This window comes from Schistocerca americana, chromosome 2, assembly GCF_021461395.2.
Source record: "Schistocerca americana isolate TAMUIC-IGC-003095 chromosome 2, iqSchAmer2.1, whole genome shotgun sequence".
Taxonomy (NCBI): Eukaryota; Metazoa; Arthropoda; class Insecta; order Orthoptera; family Acrididae; genus Schistocerca; species Schistocerca americana.
Window position 1 is genome coordinate 591,827,211 of NC_060120.1, and position 20,861 is coordinate 591,848,071.

The following is a 20,861-nucleotide window of genomic DNA, read 5'->3' on the forward strand; positions in this document are numbered from 1 at the left end:
GCCTAACAAGACCACTGGTAGTGCGGTTGTCCAGGTTTCTTCGTGGCACATCAGCGCAGCCTTCAAACAACGGTGCCAGCGTTCGATCATTCCGTTGCTTGCTGGGTGGTAACTTGTGGTCTTATGGTGGGTGTAACCACAGAACTTGGCCAACTGTGAGAACAGGTCTGATTCAAATTGCCAACAGCTGCCAATGGTAATATGTAGTGGGCACCCAAATCTTGCCAACCAAGTCATTGCAAAAGTGGAAGCTAATGTCTCTGCTGTGGTATTGTCAACCGGCACTGCCTCCGGCCAACGTGTAAAACGGTCAATCATTGTAAACAGGTATCTTTGTCCGTTCGAAGGTGGAAGTGGTCCAACTACATCCAAGTGAACGTGGGCAAAGCGGGCGGTGGTATTAGGAAAATCGCCAATCGGTGCGTGTACATGGCAGTTAATCTTGCAGTGTTGGCACTGAAGACAAGATCGGACCCACTCGTGGCAGTCTTTTTGCATGCCCGGCCACACGAAACGTTGGGATACTAGGCAGAATGTCGGGCGTACCCCTGGACGGCACAATCCATGTACTGTATCAAAGGCTCGTCTTCTAAAAGCCGGCGTCAGAAAGGGACGAGGTCGGCCACGAGAAACGTCGCAGTATAGCTGTGTATCTTCACCCGGAACATCAACGAGTTTCAGTTGCAATGCGGAAGCCGTATCTTTACATAGGCAAGGAGTTCTTTGTCGTCTGTACCAGTGCAGGAAAGTCTATGGTACTGGAAACACTGCTGATCCGTGATAGGCAATCTGCAACAATGTTGTCGATCCCAGAAATATGTCTAATGTCGGTAGTAACTGGGCCACGAACTCAAGGTGATGAAATTTACGGGGGGAGCAGATGACACTATTCTGACGGAAAGCGAACGTGAGTGGCTTGTGGTCTGTATACATCGTGAAAGTTCGCGCTTCCACTTGGGGGCGGAAATATTTCACTGCTTGGTATACTGCCAGGAGCTCACGGTCATATGTGCCAAATTTTTTTTGCAGGCGAAAGCTTGTGGGAATAATACGCCAGTGGCTGCCATGCATTGTCCGACCATTGTTGTAATGCGGCTCCAATCACCGTCTGGCTCGCGTCTACAACAATTTCTAATAGCACGTCGAGCCGTGGGTGTGCGAGAAGCGCTGCATCGGCCATGCTCTTCTTTGTTGCCTCGAACGCAGAACACATGTCCTCTGTCCACTGTATCAGAGACTTGCTATTTACTTTAGGGCCTGATAATGCCGCCGTCAAAGGTTCCTGCAGCTCCGCAGCGTGAGGAAGGTGTCGTCGATAAAAATTGAGCATCCCCAAAAAACGGCGTAATTCTTTGATCGTAGTTGGTCGGGGTAGCTGCAAGATAGCGTCCACCTTCTCGGACAGAGGATGAGAGCCTTCAGCAGAAATCTTATGGCCAAGAAATGTCACCTCTGACCGCCCAAAAACACACTTGTCCACGTTCAAGGCGACACCGTAACGCTCCAATCGCTCTAAAATCTCTCGCAGATGTTGTCGGTGTTGTTCCTCGTCAGCAGAGAACACTAACACATCGTCCAGGTAGGCGAAACAAAGCGGTAGCCCCTGGAGAACCGAGTCTATAAACCTTTCCCAGGTCTGAGCGGCATTGCGTAAACCGAAAGGCATAAATTTACTTTCAAATAAACCGAAAGGCGTTATTATTGCAGTCTTTGGAATGTCATCATTGGCCACCAGAATCTGTGTATACGCTTTAGGGCAGTCCAGAACTGTGAACACCGTGGCACTGTGTATAGCGTGATTAGAGTCCCTCAGTAACGGAACAGGATATCTGTACGCCACTGTTCGCGCGTTAAGCGCGCGGTAGTCACCACATGGGCGCCAAGCTCCACCCTTCTTCGGAACAAGATGTAATGTGGAGGACCACGGGCTCTTAGATGGCCGCATTATGCCCTCGCGAATCATGGCGTCAAATTCTGCCTTCACTATCTTCAATCGGTCCAGAGCGAGACGCCTAGGTCGGCATGCTACTGGGGACCATCAGTCATTGGAATGTGATGCACCGTATCATGTGGTACGAACCTGGGAGTGCCGGGCGGCCTGGTCAAGTTCAGATAGTTAAGCAGTAATTCAGTGTACTCACCCTCTGTAGCATGGACCAACTTGGCACTGTACATTGCGGTGTTGCGACGGAAACCCGTGACTGCTAAGCCAGTGACGCTGTCTACCAAGCGTGCGTTCACGACGTCCGGCAGCAGGTGGTTGTGCGCCAGGAGGTCAGCCCTGACGATCGCCTCCTTGACGTCAGCCACTGTAAAATTCCACTCGTACGGGCGACGTAGGCCGAGATTAAGCTCCATCCTCTGTGTGCCATATGTTGCGATGGAAGAATTGTTGGCAGCCGCCAGACGGATGGCAGTTGGCGGCCGGCAACGATGTATGGCTGTTCATGGTATGATACTCAGGTCCGACCCAGTGTCGATTTAAAACTTTACGCCAGAACTCCCATCGGTAATGAACAGGCGCTTGAAGGATAACTGGCAGTCAGTTGCGCCTATTGTCGACCGCTGGTGCTAGCATGGCGATGTGCAGTTCCTTGCCTGATCGCCGAATCGTCGGTGGTACCAGCACAACGGTACCTCGCCTTGCGGAGTGGTAGTACCGCTGGAAGATCTGCTTCTTGAACGCCGCCGTCTGTATCGACTTCTTCTATTGTTGTCGTCGTCACGTGCCAGCAGCGCACTGACCTGGACGCACAAAAGCTCAACCTTGGCCACGAGTGAGTCGTGGTCGGCCCGTGCTACAGAGGCTGTACTGTTTGCACTGTTGTCCAACGCCACGGCTGCGCTGACCTGAGCTGGTGTGATCGCGTCCTGAATTCGGTCTGCTAGCTGCACCACGTCATCCAGTGGCACGTCCTTTTGTGAGGCGATTATGGCTTTTATTTGTGGCGGCAACCTACTGCTCCACAGCGTTCTGAGCAGACTGTCTGGCACAGTAACGTTGTCAACTTTGCTGCGTAGATGTCGCAGGTATTGAGAACGCTTCCTGTCACCAATTTCTTCCTGTGTCAGAACCTGACGTATCCGGTCCTCTTGTGATGTGGCCACCCGTCGAATCAACTCTGATTTTAGCCGGGCATAAGCTCTAGTCTCGGACGGTGCTGTGATTATGTCCTGCACCTCGGCTGCGTGACGTTGGTCGAGCTGGCTCACAATCAGCGCAAATTTAGTTGCTTCGGCCGTTATTCCAGCGCAGCAAAAGCTTGCCTCTGCCTGAGCAAACCAGAGTACCGGGTTGTCAGGCCAGAACGGCGGCAAACGGACTGCAATCCTGGAGATGGCCTGCTGTTCGGTCATTATGTGCTCGTTACTTACGTAACTCATGCCTGCTTCTTCTTAATCAGGTCAGTTTCTGTTTGGATCACGTCGGGGTCACCACTCGCCGGGTTCAGCTAAACTGGTGGCTGTCCAACCTTTGCTTAACGTGATTCAGAAGAATAAAGATCTTCAGTTGAGCAACAATAACTTTATTGCGAGCACGTATCTGACGACGCCCGTCATGTATGATTTGATCGGAGTTACAAAATTTGCTTCCGACCTATACAGAGGGATCCTTCATCCTGGGAAAACTTCTGCAGTTATTGGAGAGAAAACAGTACTCATCCACACAAGCCAGGAGGCAAAGAACTACTAACTGAAAAAACAAGGAATAATAACAATAATAAACAGAACGTATATAAAAGCTAGAAAACCCAGCGCCTCTAGAGGCTGGACGCGGAACTACACAGATGTCGTGTACAGTAATTATGACCGCACAGCACTGCACTGACACACGCGTACACACCACACACACACACACAAACCGGCGAACTTGAATTAGCGCACGGCAGTGTCGCTACAAGGTCTTTCAGGACATTCAAGCATGGATTAGCAAATTGTCAAAACAGTGCCTGTTCCTTCAGACATGCGTACTATAGTACACAGTCAAAATTTAAACGTTATAAACTTCTTTCAGCCTAGGCAAACTGAGTAAATTGGTTGGTTCTTTTGCATTAGGTGTTATTTGAGGTGGACCTTGGGCGACTAGTAAAAGCACCATTTGTTCGTTAGTGATTCCTGAGCAAACCACGAAGAAACATGTTTTTGGTCCACTAACAGAAATCATAAATGAATCCTTCAAAACTGGTTGCTTCCCTGACTATCTGAAGCATGCCAAAATTTAACCAGTTCGCAAGAAAGGTGACGTAGAAAACGTTGAGAACTACAGACCAGTAGCCCTATTGTCATGCTTTTCCAAAGAGATAGAAACAATAATGAAAAACAGGCTTTAGAGTTATCTAAGTAAATTCAACCTCCTCTGCAATGACCAGCATGGTTTCAGGCCTGGTAGAGTTACAGAATCTGCAATATATTAGAGGCACTAGGAGTAAGGGGAGTGGTTCTCAAATGGTTTTGTTCATATCTAGAAAACAGAGTACAGTCAGTAGAGATCACACATGTCTCCAGTGGATCAAAGTACATTGAGAAACATATATCTGATCCACAATATATCATTATTGGGGGTCCCTCAAGGAAGTGTACTGTGCCCTGTATTATTTCTGGTGTATATAAATGATTTCCCGCAACATATCAGCCATGGAGAGAAGATATTGTTTGCAGATGACAGCAACATAGTAATCACCAGTAAGACACCAGCACAAATGTTGTAAAATTCTACTGAAGCGCTGAGGGATGTTCACAAATGGTCTCAGGAAAACAAAGTAATTCCCATTGTAAAGAAAACAAATACAATATGCTTTAGAATGAACAGGAAACAGAATCCCTTAAATTTAATACTAGATAATATCTCCATAGATGATGTACCTACAACAAAATTCTTAGGGTTGCACATTGACAGCCAAATGAAGTGGAATTAACATGCTAAGAAACTCTCGAAAAAGATATCCACAACATGTTATGCACTTAGAGTCCTTGTATCGGCATGCAGTAGTGAATGTTTGAAAACTGTATACTTTAGTTATGTTCATTCAGTAATCAAATGGTTCAAATGGCTCTGAGCACATGGGACTTAATATCTATGGTCATCAGTCCCCTAGAACTTAGAACTACCTAAACCTAACTAACCTAAGGAATCACATACATCCATGTCCGGGGCAGGATTCAAACCTGTGACCGTAGTGGTCAAGCGGTTCCAGACTGAAGTGCCTAGAACCGCACAGCCACACCGACCAGCCATTCAGTAATCAGTTATGGTATTATTTTCTGGGGAAACAGTGCTCAGAATTTACAAACAGTATTTAAAATGCAAAAGAGAGCAGTAAGAATTATAACCAAAAGCAGTAAGTGGGGCAACTGCAGAGAACTTTTCAAAATGTTAAATTCTAACTGATCCTTGTGAATTTATATTCCAGACCATAGTGTACATCAAGAAAAATATAGAAATTTGTAGCACAAATAGCAGTTTTCATAACTATAGTACAAGAACAAGTCACTATCTTCACCTAGACAGAAAGAATAAACATAAGACTCAAAATAGCTTCTTGTATGAATGTGTAAAACTGTATAATAAACTGCTGCAGAAAATAAAAGAAGCAGATAACATGTATCGCTTTAGGAAAAATCTTAAATTGTTTCTGCAGGAACACTGCTTTTACATTATAAGTGAATTCCTTAGTACAAAATGATTGTAAATAGCTTTTGTGTCACAATATTTTGTTAAGGAGCAAAAATGATTGTAAATAACTTATATGTCACAATGTTTAACTACATGTAACAACAAACTATATAAATATATGAATGTACGCAACTGACAACATCCATACATTTTAAAATGTCCGTGGATGGCAAAATAAATAAAGAAATAAATAAATGGTACACAAATGGTACTGATTGTGGGGATTGCCACTTCCATAATTTCTGTTCTCGGCAGAGTGTCAACATTTTTACCGTATGTTCTTAATATGATGTTCTCGGGGAACCTTACTGAGGTCCAGAGGTTCTTAATTACTACTCATAGACCTTTTAAAGAGGAACATATCTGTTTTTTTTTGTGCTTGGACAGGAACGTATTTCCAGTGGTAAACATTATGAGCAAGTCAATACAAGGACGAAAATGAATCTTCCAAATAATATCTTGAAGGTGTGTTACACAGAGTGCTTGTATTCATAACTTATAATAAATTATATTGTGGTTTTACTTTAATTTTAAAGCCTATGTAGGTTTTACTTTAAATTAATTTGAACTGATAAAGTTTGAATTCAGAATTCTTTATTCTGAGTAATCTCAACTGAAGTTCAAAATGAATGTGTATAGGAGAGTTTTTAAACATTGAAAGTGAGTAAATGAACCTATAAACAAAAGTTCACTGTTATTTGCAGCCACCAGTACCCCTATCTCCTTGGAATGAAACAAGAGACGCTTTGTCGTATGCAGATAAATGTGTACAGAGACGTGGATCTGGAGTAATAGAAGGAAATGAAGACTGCCTCTACCTCAATATTTTTAGCCCAGAGGTATTTCTACATTTATTGTTGTTCCTTTAGTTTTGATTTATATTTCAGCAACAAAGTGGTAACACAGCATGATTGAAATGTTTCATCTTATTAATGCCAAATGATGAACTCAGTAAGAAATTAAAAAAAAAAAAAGTAACATGTGCCATAATACACCCAATTCATTTACCCACTTTTCTCATTGTTATTAGTACCCTTAGCTCATTACATTTGTAAACTCTCTTTGCTTGAGCAGTTGCTGTAATTTGTGTTGTTGTGTTTCTTGATTGAAGAACCAATTACCAATTAATTTTTTGGGGGATTTCATTTATGAAACTACAAGTTCTAAGTGTGTGCTAGAGTTTCATCTGATGAAATGTAGAACTTAAGAGAACGTTTTCTTCATTTTCTTTATTAACTAATGTTTGATTACGTTTTTCGATATTTTCGTGTGTTTGCATTTTCTCTTTTTTTATATAATGTTCTTTTCTCAGTGAACTTGAGTTTAACATTCATGGTCATGGGAAATGGTGGGTGGAATATACCACACAGATATGTTGAGCAGCAAGTCGATAATTAAAATTATGTGGAACATATTAGCTCAGATTTTCGCTTTTTTTCATTCTTTACTTTGTATATGTGTGCATTCTGACACAGAACAGTTCAGAAGCTGAGCTACAAAGCACAGTATCTTGCATATGGATCTGTCCAGTAATTGGTACTTTATTTATAAGGTATCTGGCTATTTTCCCTGTGCTTGAGTATGATCATTTTTCTTAGGTAGGTCAAAAAGCTTACAATCTATTTATCAGCGCAAGTAAAATAAGATATTCACTACAATGTATGGTAGTAAGGTGTTTTATGAGTACATCATGTTTAAACTTTGGTGTGGGGCTGGAGGTGAGTTCTTTGTATAGGACCGAAACTTTGTAGGATTAATGTTTTTGGTAGATATGTTGAGATGTCACTGCAAAGGCTTTCACGGTGTAATAATTCTTGTTTCTCTCCTTGTGTTTGCTGCTGGACATTCAATATGACTGGATATTTCAGCAATTCACCTGTCCACTATCTTTCAGAGAGGTACTGCTGCTGCTGCTGAGTCCTGATAAAAAATGATGGCAAAGCTGGAAACCATTTGACCTCTATAGGCCTCCATACTGTACATATTGCATGTACTGCCTATCACATGTTCTGTCCCCAAATTGACCTTGTAGTACTCCCTGCCAATGACATATGCCAATGATGAATTATACATCAAACTTTCCTCTAACAAATAGGCTAGCTACAACAAAGAATGTTGCGTTTTGATGTAAGATGTTATAGAGTTTCACAACCTGCTAGGAAGAAAACTCTCATCTCTGTTAATCAGTCTGCCAAATTATGGCATTACTCAGCTCTTTCAGGAACGATTTGGGACTTAGGAAGCCTGGCAGATACAACATTCCTTGTCAGTGAGGGAAGGCTGACATCAATCAGTTGCCAGCTCAGATGGTACAGCACTTGCCCGCGAAAGGCAAAGGTCCCAAGTTCGAGTCTCGGTCTGGCACACAGTTTCATATCAGTCAGTTGATTTGCACAGATTAAGAACATCACTGTTATATGAGGCTACAACAGCCTGAAAAATAAATGGTAATGGAACATTGTTTAAATAAGGGACACATGATAAAATTTAGTGAGAATTGCTGATACATACAGTTTTTTGCCACAGTGTTTGTAAGGAGGCACTTGAAGTCCAGTCGGCAGACAATTTGGTTCATAGAGACAAAGATTTTCCTCTTAGCAAGACATGGAACCTGTGAGTTGGATTCCATCTCTGCTCATTAAATGAATTATGAACAAGTTGAAGGCTGCACACTGTAAATGTCCCAAATTGGTGTTTGGAGCAGCACCAGCAAAGTTATGGACCAATGGAATTTTTGAAAATGCAAATTTCATATCACAATCTGATAACAATTATGTGCTCTGTGTGTAGTGAAAATTCTTGGACTTCTTCTTCAAATGACTGCAGGTTCAATCTGTATGATAAGAGAAAAAGATGCTGGAATTTAGTAACAAAGTCATGCCACATAATTGTCATGTCAAAGTGTTGCATCTCTCCCACAAAAAAGTGGAAAAGCTGATTTAATAGCACAATGATTGTTGGCCTAAATATATGAATTGGTATTGTATAAATGTATTGGAATACATTTTGAATGAAAATTAGTGTAATATGTTGGAGATTATTCCAATCTACACATTTTGATGCTTACATGACAAAATCAGGACAGTAAAAGACAAAAGCTAACAGCCAGGCAGCTCCTAGCAGCCCTTGGAAAAAAAGAAGAAGAAGAAAAAAGAAACTGAGGGCTGTCCTCTCGTTTATTTATACAGATAGTATAAATATTGCCATATGGACACTTTGGTCCTCAACTGATATATCAGTTATATCTTCCCTTGCACAAGTACACACAAAATTTTATACATGCACACACACACACACACACACACACATACAAAATTATACTATCTCACACCAAAAGAAAACATTCTTTGGTGTAACCAACTGGAGTGGCTGACACTAGTGTTTGAGTATGACACATCATTGGTGCTGGTGTTTTACTATGGATAGCTCCACAAGCCTAGTCTTGGGAGAAACCCCTGTAATGGATAATACATGCGCCATGCATGGTATGAAGGCCTATATAGGATGACCGTTTCCAACCTTGGCATCAATTTTCAGCAAGACTAACCAGCGGGAGTAGCAGTAGCAGTAGCTTCTCTACCAAAGATGGTGGGCAGGTGGGTCACTGAAATAGTGAGTCATGTTGATTTTAGGGCCTGGCAGCAAACTCGAAGAAGCTAGCAACAGTGTTTTGGGTTTGTTTAGGTTCTGTTAGAGTACAACACCAATTGGAACCAGGTAACAGTTATTTGCATACATACACCCAAAATGAACTAAAAAATGTATTTCAAAGATTGATACCTTAATATCGTCACCAAAATGATTAAAGCGCTTACAAAATTTACACTGGTCCACTGAAACATGTAGACAATGTAAACAGAAATGTGTAAATGCGTTATACTAGTTTTCACTATTACATGTCAGATGCAAAACATTTCCCAACTTATAACTGTTGAGTGATCATTAATAATCCAATTTATTTACACAGACAGTACCATTATCATTTTCAAACCAATAGATTCGTCTTCAGATGTTAGTTCATATTTTTATTAAATTCTTTGCGGTTTGCATTACTTGTTGGTTTTTTTTTCCGTCTTGTGGTGAAAGTCCCTCAAGGTGATAGTTCCCTACAGCAAGAAAACAATATGAGAAATGGCCTAGCTATTTAATTGTAACTGTACCTGATACGGAATGAAAACAATGTAAATAAATCTCTAAGAATTGTTCAAGATTTAGGTTACTTATGTTAGAATGCCATAAGTAACTAAATCTGAAACAACTCTACCTTAGTGATTTGTTTACATTGTTTTCATTTCTTATCAGGTACAGTTACAGTTAAATAGGTTGTTGTTAAATGGGCTTCTGCTGTAGGGCCCAAAAGACACTTCTGCCAGAAAGGGAAAAACCAGCTAACAAATAATGTAAACCTCAATCAATGTGATATAAATTTGAACAGCCAACTGGAGATGAACCTGTTGGTTCAAGACCAGCAATGGCGCTATTTGTGTACATAAATAGCATTATTAAGAGTGTTTGGTTGTTGTTTTCTTCTTTTCAAGAATCAGTGTGTGCTTTGTACACATCCACAATCTCAAAATTATCATTTTTGACAAAATAATGTTAGTGATTACTCACAAAGCATGGTATATTTTTTAGCCTACTATTTTTATTGATGAATAAGTATCTTTCAACATGAAGTAGTATGAAATCAGATATATTACTTAAATGTTCACAACATCCAAATATTTCCCTTTCAATTATGTTGCAGTTGCCATCAAATACAAGCAACCCCAATAGACCAGTGTTGGTGCTAATACATGGTGGCTGCTTTGTAACAGGGTATGCCCAATCAAATTCACAAGATTATTATGTTGACAATGGAATTCTGGTTGTTACCATACAATACCGACTTGGAGCCTTAGGTAAGTATGGAAGTCACTTCATACATTGTGCAGATCATGATTTTAAAAGCCTAAACTGTGAAACTTCATTTTGAAAATAATTTTCTTTTTATATAAAAACAAGTTAAAGTTTTCAGGAAAACATAAAGAAAACAAAGGGAAAAAGAAATGATAGGATAATTGGCTATAAATATTTATAGATCATATGTGCTTATATCAGAACCGATAAATTTTAGGAACAAGTTCATATCCAACACAACAAATTTTTGCTTATTGTAAATTAACAATTATTTGAACACATCGGAATGGTAATGGCAGTGAAGAAATTTTCTAAGAGATTCAAATTTTGCACAACCAGAGCTTTAGAGGCATCAGGAAAAATAATGAAGTATCTGTGGCCAAATTTTCATAACCCAATTTAGTAGCACGCTGTATAAGACAAACCTGTAAATGCTGCTGATCACTAATAGTAGAAGCGTATTCTACCAAGATTTCCCACAAGATGACATTCCTTATTCTACAGTACATAATATGTTGTTACTTAACCTATCTAGATTTACTAAGTATTGCGTAAAAATTTAGAGAGTGTAAAATAGTAAATATAATAACTGGTGACTCTGATTGCACTAAATATGTACCCAGCTTGTATGTTGGAAAGGCAATTGCCCTAATGGTTGTTGGTTGTTGTTACTTATTGTGAACAACAAATTATGAACTCCCGGATTGTTATCGCCATCATAAAATGCGTAAGAATAGGCACAGATGAAATATGATCAGTCTGTGTTTTCTGTGTTATTTGAAAGTGCCTCTTGAAGATACATTGAGTTTCCTTGCCAACCACTTCTCTCCAGAAATTGACACATTATGTATAGTGGTAAATATTATGAAATGACCACTGGAATGGCCATGGGTCCAAATTTGTCACTTTCTATGTCAGATTTTTTCATGGAGAATTTTGAAGAATGCTGCATAAATATGGCTACTTGCCAATTTCACAAAGGGAAGCACTGGGTATGACAGAACCTTTTGCCTTAATAGCTGATGCTTTAGTAATACAAGATTCAAACTTGTGTCCAAGGCTATTAACAAGAATAGAAAAAGTCCTCACATTAAAAAAAGTTTGTTGGATGTTGATGCCATTATAGCTGTTCTGCAGCAGAGCAGGAGCATTCAGTGCTTGAGAATCTTCAGTGAGATATTTAAGAGTTCTATTGCCAGTGTTGTTCAAGGGAGCAATAGCAGCAACAAATGCTATTGGGATACTAATTATTTTGTTCATATGTTTTAAAGCCCTTTTGTCACTGAGACCTTCATTTCCTTTTTTAAAATTATGTGCATTTGATAAATGACTGCAGTTATCTTTCTATGTCATCACAAAAGCTTGTTTCCTTTCCATGAGTGATCTACATTTGCACATCAAAAGCAAAATGTTCTTTTGTACTCAGAGTACATCTTCCCATATTCTTGCATTTTCTCTAGAACTTATACTATTTTGAGACTGTAAGTTTGGCAACAGCTTACTATAAGATTTGTTCTCACATTGTCTGTTTTCTTGCTATAGTTCAACAAATTTATAATTTTGTGGGGAGTTCACCCTCTGAGTGACAGCTTATTGTGTAAAAACTCAGTGCAAAATTGTCTTTGTCAGACATTCTTTTAGTTTAGTGATATCTTTGAAGTGCTGGATGAGAGCTCAGTTTATTCTTAGCTGTTTGTGTGAATGTCTTGAACATGTGCTGCACAATTGTATTAATAAACACTGTTAGTACCTGCAACCAAGATGAATGCCATGCCTGCTATCTCCCTGCCTGGAATCCATGACTTAATGTAAATATTCCAGCCAACAGAACTTCAATAATATCGTCTTGGGTGTAATTTTTTTTATTGAGTTTATGAATGATATCATCTTTGTTACATGTGCTAACCCATATCTTTCTGCTTGCATGGATGTTTAAACAGGCAGAACTATAAAAATTTTTATTTAATGCAGATTAAAACTTTAAAACCACACTGCTTGCTTTGAAGGATTTGTATCTTATCTTTCAAGGAAGATGTACAGTGTAATAGTTGGCAGATGCATGATGAAACTTTACAGTTCACAGAGCAACTTGTAAAGCCTAATATGCCTAAAGGCTATAATCTATATTCCCTTCTCTTTATCATTTTTACTAATGAATTACTGAAAAGTACTGCCATAGGAATATCAGTACTATATGTAGATGATTATAGTATTTTAAAGACTATCATTATCCTCAAGAGGTAGATGGTATATTGACAAAAAATCTAAAAACTCATGCTCTGGCTTAGCACAAACAAGTTATTACTATGTAAATAAAATCTCTTCATCTATTTCTGGTCTTTAACAACAATCACCATCAGTGATCACAGTATTGCAATGGAACAGGAGAGTCAGTATGCTTTTTGGAGTCTGATTATTGAATACGATTATGTGGGACATTGTAATGTAAAAACCAACAAACAAGCTAGACATTACATGTTATGTATGAAATGTAGAGTGTGTGGTACAGAATAGGCTATGTAAATTAATTACGTTCTTGCACACTCAGTCATCTAATATGGCACAAAAGATCATATTTATTATTCAAAAAAATAAAAAGGTTACTCGTCTCTTGTAGTATAAAAATTCCTGCTTCATGTGGTCAATATAATATCTTTACTATTTATATTCTAGCAAAAACATCTTGCAAAGACAACAACTAGAACATATCACTAAAAGCAGTAAGACGATCAGTATGGCACATACCAGTCAAATGACATATCTGTTTTTACTAGTATCAAGATGAAAGGCATACCAGCATTAGAAATGGGAGAATGCTTATTTACAAAATGTTCTTTTCTTAAATAAAACATGTATTTTAGCACGAAAATAAATATGTCATTTCATAAACATTTCTTGCACTCTGCAGATAACTTTACAACATCTATCCACTTTGCACATTTATGAATATACTGCACAAAATTTGTTGGAATGTTTTGTTTATTATGTCATCTTTAATTATCCATATCGTGTGTATGTTAGTGTAGCCAGTAGGGTAGTGGCTTGTAGGCCAGTAACCTAGTGGTTTCTCTTCCATCCTGTGACTCAGTGTGCTGTTGTATTGTAGTGAGTGTTGCTTTTATTATAGTCACAGTATGTGTGTATAATTAGCCACTCTTTTCTTTTTATCTGTTTAATGTACTCAGTACCTTTTATTGTTTCATAAAATCCTCAATATTGTTAAAAATATCTGCCATTACAGTTCCTCAAATCTGCTTGTAAACACAATACAATTTTTTTTTCCCCCTTTCAGTAAATCATAGAGAGTCAATACATCTTATTTTCTGATTGGCTTTTCTCCTTTTTTTGTAATTGTACTTTTGTCTTAGCTTTTGATTCCTCCCAGTTATTTATTGCTCATTGGGAATGAATTATCAAGTAGGAAAAAAATGCACATTTACTCTCTCTTCTTTGGAATTTTTATAAGAGCTTTTTTTCCCCAGTTCTGGAGACACAGCTGAAAGTTGAGTTGCATTGACTCACATATTTTTGGAACAGTGAACAAATGTATAATGCACTTGCACTAAAAAATTAGTGACAGTGCCAACTGCACTATGTGATCAGAAGTATCCGGACACCACCAAAAACATATGTTTTTCACATTAGGTGCATTGTGCTTCATATTGGTGACCTCAGCAGTCATTAGACATCATGAAAGGGCAGAAAGGGGCAATACACAGAACTCAGGGTCTATGAACGTTGTCGGGCGATTGGGTGTCACTTGCGTCAAACGTCTGTATGCAAGATTTCCACACTCCTAAACATCCCCTGGCCCACTGTTTCTGATGTAATAGTGAATTGTAAACATGAAGGGACATGTACAGCACAAAAGCGTACAGGCAAACCTTTTCTGTTGACTGACAGAGACCACCGACAGTTGAAGAGAGTCGTAATGTGTAGTAGGCAGACATCTTTCTAGACCATCACACAGGAATTCCCAACAGCATCAGGATCCACTGCAAGTACTATGACAGTTAGGCAGGAGGTGAGAAAACTTGGATTTCATGGTCGAGTGGCTGCTCATAAGCCACACATCACAGCGGTAAATGCCTAACGTCTCGCTTCTTGTAAGGAGTGTAAACACTGGATGATTGAACAGTGGAAAAATGTTGTGTGGAGTGATGTATCATGCTACACAATGTGGCAGGGTGAGGGTATGTTGAATGCTCGGTGAATGTCATCTGCCAGCATGTGTAGTGCCAACAGTAAAATTCGGAGGTAGTGGTGTTATGGTGTGGTCGTGTTTTTCATAGAGGGGGCTTGCACCCCTTTTTGTTCTGTGTGGCACTATCACAGCACAGGCCTACATTGATGTTTAAAGCACCTTCTTGCTTCCCAATGTTGAAGAACAATTCGGGTATGGTGATTGCATCTTTCAACACAATTGAGCTCCTGTTCATTATGCATGGCCTTTAGCAGAGTAGTTACACGACAATGAGATCCCTGTAAGGAACTGGTCTGCACGGGGTCATGACCTGAATCCTATAGAATGCCTTTGGGGTGTTTTGGAATGCCAACTTTGTACCAGGACTGACTGTTCGACATCAATACCTCTCCTCACACTGTGAAGAATAGGCTGCCATTCCCCAAGAACCTTCCAACACCTGACGGAACATATGCCTCCAAGAGTGGAAGCTGTCATCAAGGCTAATGGTGGGCCAACACCATACTGAATTCCAGCATTACGGATGGAGGGCGCACAAACTTGTAAGTCATTTTCAGCCAGGTGTCCGAATACTTTTGATCACATAGTGAATGTGCATGTACTACCTGGCTCACATTGTTTTCATGGACTATTAATTTTTCTTTTCTAAATTTTTTTCTACATTTATCTAAAATGCTCTTTATCATTACAGCAATGTCTAACATCTACTGTTTCAAAAGAAAAATGGAGCTATGTGTTTCCCAATAGTACTTCAGTAACTTACATGATGTCCTTGGCATATAAACTGAATATACTGTATTGAAATGTTCACATTCCTTCAGCACATTAAATGAAGTTTTTGACTCAACAAAAAGAATGAGTGACTATTCTAAGCTTTATTCCTTCAGTTTCTAAGATCAGAATAATTCATTACAACACACAAAAATCTGAAACTTTCATATTGTACACCAAAATTTTTTGTTAAATGCAGGATTCATGAGTACTGGTGATTCAGTTCTTCCCGGAAATCTTGGCATGAAAGATCAGGTCCTTGCACTGGAATGGACAAAACAGAATATTGCAGCATTTGGAGGTAATCCAGATGATGTTACAATTGGTGGTCAAAGTGCTGGAGGAGCCTCTGTCCATTACCATGTGCTGTCACCAAAGTCAAAAGGTACCTTTATAATACCATATAATGTGCAATAAGCATTAGCAGTTTTGGATTTGGGGAAAGAGAACCCTCTAGGTTAAGAGTTTAAAAATGTACCAATAAATTAAATTTCAACATACAAGTCCAAAAGTTAAAGTGGTCGAAACAACATTAAGCTGTATAAAAACATGAATTTTAAATGTCACCTATAGTCACAGCCAGCCATAAGGGGAATGCTAATTCATGTACTCCTTGCAGTAAGGGAATGAATATATTATATAAGTATGAATTCAAATATACCTCTCTGATTATTCTGTGTCACTGTAGTTTAATGTGTAGTAGATACTAAAAAATTAGTTTTTATAGTTACAGTAAACTAAACTGCAGGATTTTTATGTAGTTACGTAAATCAAGCTATTTCCACATATTGTCATTCTAGTGGCTTCAATGAAAATTCCATTAGCTTCTGTGCACTCCTCTTTTAATTTTTGGACAAAATTAAATTGTTAGATTGATTACTTTAATTAATAGCTTTTCTGTTATACATACTAAAGAAGCATGAAATTAAACAAGGAAGGCCTAGAAGACCACTGTGTACATTTAATTGGCAGTGAAGTCATTACAGATGGTGCATGGGTAGGACAGGATGGGAAAGAAAATTCATTATGTCCATTTCTTACTTATTGGAAAAAAGAAGTTCATTATCAAACTGTTACTGTTATGGCTAAAACTGGAATGTACAGCGAATCTTTTCTCATGCAAGTGTGATAATTATGTTATTCTCCACTACTAATGAAGACCTGCAGCTAAAAAGAAATGCATATAGAGCCAATTGTATAAAGTAGTCGATCTTAGAATATCACAGAAAGTGAAATTGGCCAACCTGAACTCAGAAAACTGTATTGTATAAAGATTGATCTCAGATTATGTCCCTGTGAATTAGGATCATCTTTGACTGATGATATTTCACTGATCAAAGCTGATACAAAATCTAATGAATTTATAGATCGAAAGCAGACAAAATTCTGCATTGCTAGTGCCAAAGCAGAGAGGATATGAACTTGAATACTTTTGTATTAGTGGTGGACATTCATCTGGTGGACAGCTGGTTGTAGTCAGTTCATCGTAAAAAGCTGTGCAGTGTATGCAGCAGAACTGCTGTATATGTTCACAGAAAAGCAGAAGCGTTGAATTGTCAATAGGCACAGACAGAACAGAAACAAAGGAAACTTGCTAGCTTTCTGGGTAAGCCTTTTTTTTTCAGCTGAAGTAATACACCCCCCCCCCCCCCCCCCAAACACACACAGACTTGTGCTTGTGTCCCCAATCACTCTCCGTGGCTTCTACCTGTCTCTCCCTATACATAACCCACCCAACACTGCCCCCACCACAACCTAGTTCACGTGCCAAATGCAGCACTAGCACTGTCCGTCCAGTGCGACACTGTGTAAGGGCACAAGCATGTGTATGTGTGTGTGTGCATGTGTATGTGTGTGCAGTTTTTTCTTTTTCTTTGTGTATTTTGCTCTAGCTAAGAAAAGAATTACTGCAAAAGCTAGTAAGTTTTCCTTCTTTGAGTGATGCTGATGCTGATTACAGTTTTAGCATGACTGTGCGCACTTCCTAGCTCAGATATGATCAACTGACAATGTAATTTATATTACAATTTGATGATAGTGCCTTACTCATGGCTTCATCAACAGACAATAATCACCTTATATTTCACATAACATGATGCTGTGAATAATTTTATGAAACTGATGATGGTCGGATGACTGAAATAGGTTGTATAAGTAAAGTATTTTATCAGCAGCTCAAGTCAGTAATATGACATTATTCAGTTATGTGAAAGCATATGATAGAGTATTTCATTTTCAGACACACTCATCATGGCATTTATATTTCATTTGACACACACAACATGAGTCTGCCATGCTGCTATGGTGTTACAGCACTTAGATCACTAGAGTTTGTAGCAGTCGTAGACATAAGACAGTCGACATGATGTATCTACATGCACCAATAACAAGTAAGGAGCCAAAGTTCTGCTCGGCTTTGACAACTTACAGACTCTTCTTGCTGCTGCTAAGCTTTGCAATGTAACAGCCAGTGTAAGTGATTGCAGCCAAAATTTAGCACGAGAGATTTAAAAAAAAATTTTAAAAAATACCACTATTTGGTAGGGGTGAGGCGGGAGGGGGGTGGGGGTGGGCTGGGGGGGGGGGGGGTGGCATGTTGCTTACCCCTATCCCTAGGTTCTTACCCCTATCCCTAGGTTCCTGCTAGCATCAGCCTCAAGTTACTCGAAGCCTGCAAGGTTTCAACATTCAAGTAATAATAGAATTCTTCCACAAATTATTGACTACTTGTTGTACCAGTTTTAGGGAATTTTGGAGAGGGAGCTAGCTAAAGAGCATAATCCACCAGTGATATTTGTTGAAGTGATAGTGATATGGTAAAACAGCTGCTGTCATGAGAATCATTACTGGAAGGAATACAGTAGATGAAGCCTGGAAGGAACTGTGAAAGCATAAACTGTAAAATATAGGAGTGACAAAATTTGAAAGATTCAAGCTGAATTTCACAGTGGGATTGTTCATATTTAAGTACTGCTAAGCAAAAATGTTATTTTATTTGTTTATTTATGCACTTATTTTACCTGGATTTCAGGTTATCTCATATATGTAACCAGACTTTTGGTGACTGTGTCTACAGTTAACAGTGTAATGTACAAGGTGCTTAATCTGTGAATAGTAGTGACAGTTATATCAATTAATAATAATATTATGATAGTGTATCTTATTACAGCTGTGTTAACTATTTTTCTTAAAAATAGCACTCTTAGTGACTAAAACCAATGACATACTAGCAGAAATGCATAGCAGCAGTAAAGAAAGTATCCGAGTTTAGTTAATGAATGCTCTATTTTTTGTTCATAGGTCTTTTCAAACGTGCTATAGCACAAAGTGGATCTGCACTTAGCCCATGGGCATTTGATAAAAATGCTACAGATAGAACATACCGTTTTGTTTCATACCTGGGATATGATGCACAGAACTCTTCAGACCTTATGCAGTTTTTGATGATGGTCAATGCATCAGAACTGGTGAAAGCAAGCTTACCTGCTCTGTCTGATGAAGTAAGTACTTTACCCGAAAGTTTATATGAACAAGATATTGAGACTCTTTTTCCAGGGGCCTAATTATACCATAATTAATCTTTCTGTAAAAGTACTGTGTGAAAGTGGTGCAGTATTTATTTAGCTGAGCAGTCCAGGAAAACAGACTTCCTGTATTTTAATTGAAAATGTACTGCAATTTGTCTTTTGCAAACAGTAAATTGGCTTTTACTTAGCTTCCTCACTATAAGCTAATTGCAAGTAGTCAGAAAATGCTTATAATAATTTAAGTAAGAAAGAGTTTAAAAATTTGCAATGCATGTTAAACAATTATTAGAATGCAGTGTATGTGTGCAAGTTTGTTCATTTTGCAATCCTGGGGAAATCTTTGAAGCTAAGTGGTTGTCACAATTGTGAATTGTTGATGAATGTTAGATGTCAAGTGAGTTGAGTTATTAAGAAAAAAATATCGGTGATAATACATAATGCAATACACATCAAAACAGCTACAGTGAAATAAAAAGGAAAGAATTCTATGACATTGTTGCCTGGGAGACTTTGAGTGGTAGGTTCAGCCACCTAATTAGAAAAGATTTTCTTTCTGTGCACAAATTGGCCCCTTTCTACATAGTATGAGACAGATGTGTTCATTCACTCTTCAATTCATACATCATCTTCCATGAAGGAAGGATGTGGAATATGTCACTGGTACTTTTGTAAAATGTACTAACAACAAATAAGGACTAGTGCTAAGCTATATAAACTGATAATTATAGTAATTACTTTGAGATTACTTTATATATGTTTGTTACACTGCTCCTCCTCTTATGCTACCCAGCTGCTATTTTTATCTAATACTTCAAACAAGACATTTTAACTTTACACAGGCCACTGTTAGCTGTCTATTTACTATTTACTGTCAAAATGAGGATATATCTGATACAAATGTTATAATTACACACAAAATTTATATTCCTGAGTCCAAGTATCCAGATATATTGTAGAAGGAGTGGCTAGCGAGGTATTCTTTTACTTTATGTATAAATATTTGGTAACTTTCAAATTACTGCCTGATATTCACTGGCAACCTCTTATAGATTTTTTCCTCACAATGTGAAACTCCATTCTGAACCTTAAAGAGGGATGTAAATTATTTCTGTTGTCAGTATTGCGGTTTTGAATTGTTGACTTTATTCTGTATTCACTCTTATCATTAACTACATATACTACTTGCTTTTGTTATTAACCACAAATACCATTACGGATATGTACTGGCATGTAAGTGTAGATTTGGCATGTAAGTGTAGATTTCCTCTGAAGAGGCTTCTGAAAGATTTTATGTTATCAACTTTACATGATATTCTTATTGCAAAGCTTCCATAGAATAAATACTTTCTTCAATTAGCTACAACTTCCCAGAAGATTATGCCATAGGATAGAAAAGAGTGAAAGTGTGCATAGTATGTTAGAATCTTATCTGGAGTTCAACACTGTGTGAATGTACCAGCTGGAAAGCAATCCTGCTGAGAGGCAGCTACAGGAACTGGATAGATTGTGCAGGACCTTCTGCAGCAAACAGCACACTACTTGGGTGGGGTATGTGACTGTATTTGAAGATCTTTATGAATACAGTTAAAAACATTGCCACTTGTTCCTCTCAACATGAAGTTAAATCTACACCAGACAATTATTCATTTTACATACTTCTTAGAGTTCAATATAGATTGCTTTGTGGTGCCTGGTCTTGCTATGAACATTATTCTCAGGATGAATTTTCTTGGTAAGTATGGTAGCAGTATTATTGTAACAGACAGAGTTTTGGAATTTAATGATA

General features: G+C 38.7%; 1 protein-coding gene across 1 annotated transcript in view; it reads left to right on the plus strand.

Moving 5' to 3' along the window:
* LOC124596133 (esterase FE4-like) overlaps positions 1-20,861 on the plus strand; it is a 70,418-nt gene that overhangs the window by 19,448 nt on the left and 30,109 nt on the right. Inside the window, exons 3-6 of the mRNA XM_047135153.1 lie at positions 6,379-6,513; positions 10,422-10,575; positions 15,748-15,933; positions 18,849-19,048. Of these exons, the coding sequence (XP_046991109.1) occupies positions 6,379-6,513; positions 10,422-10,575; positions 15,748-15,933; positions 18,849-19,048 (675 nt within the window). The remainder of the gene's footprint in view (positions 1-6,378; positions 6,514-10,421; positions 10,576-15,747; positions 15,934-18,848; positions 19,049-20,861) is intronic.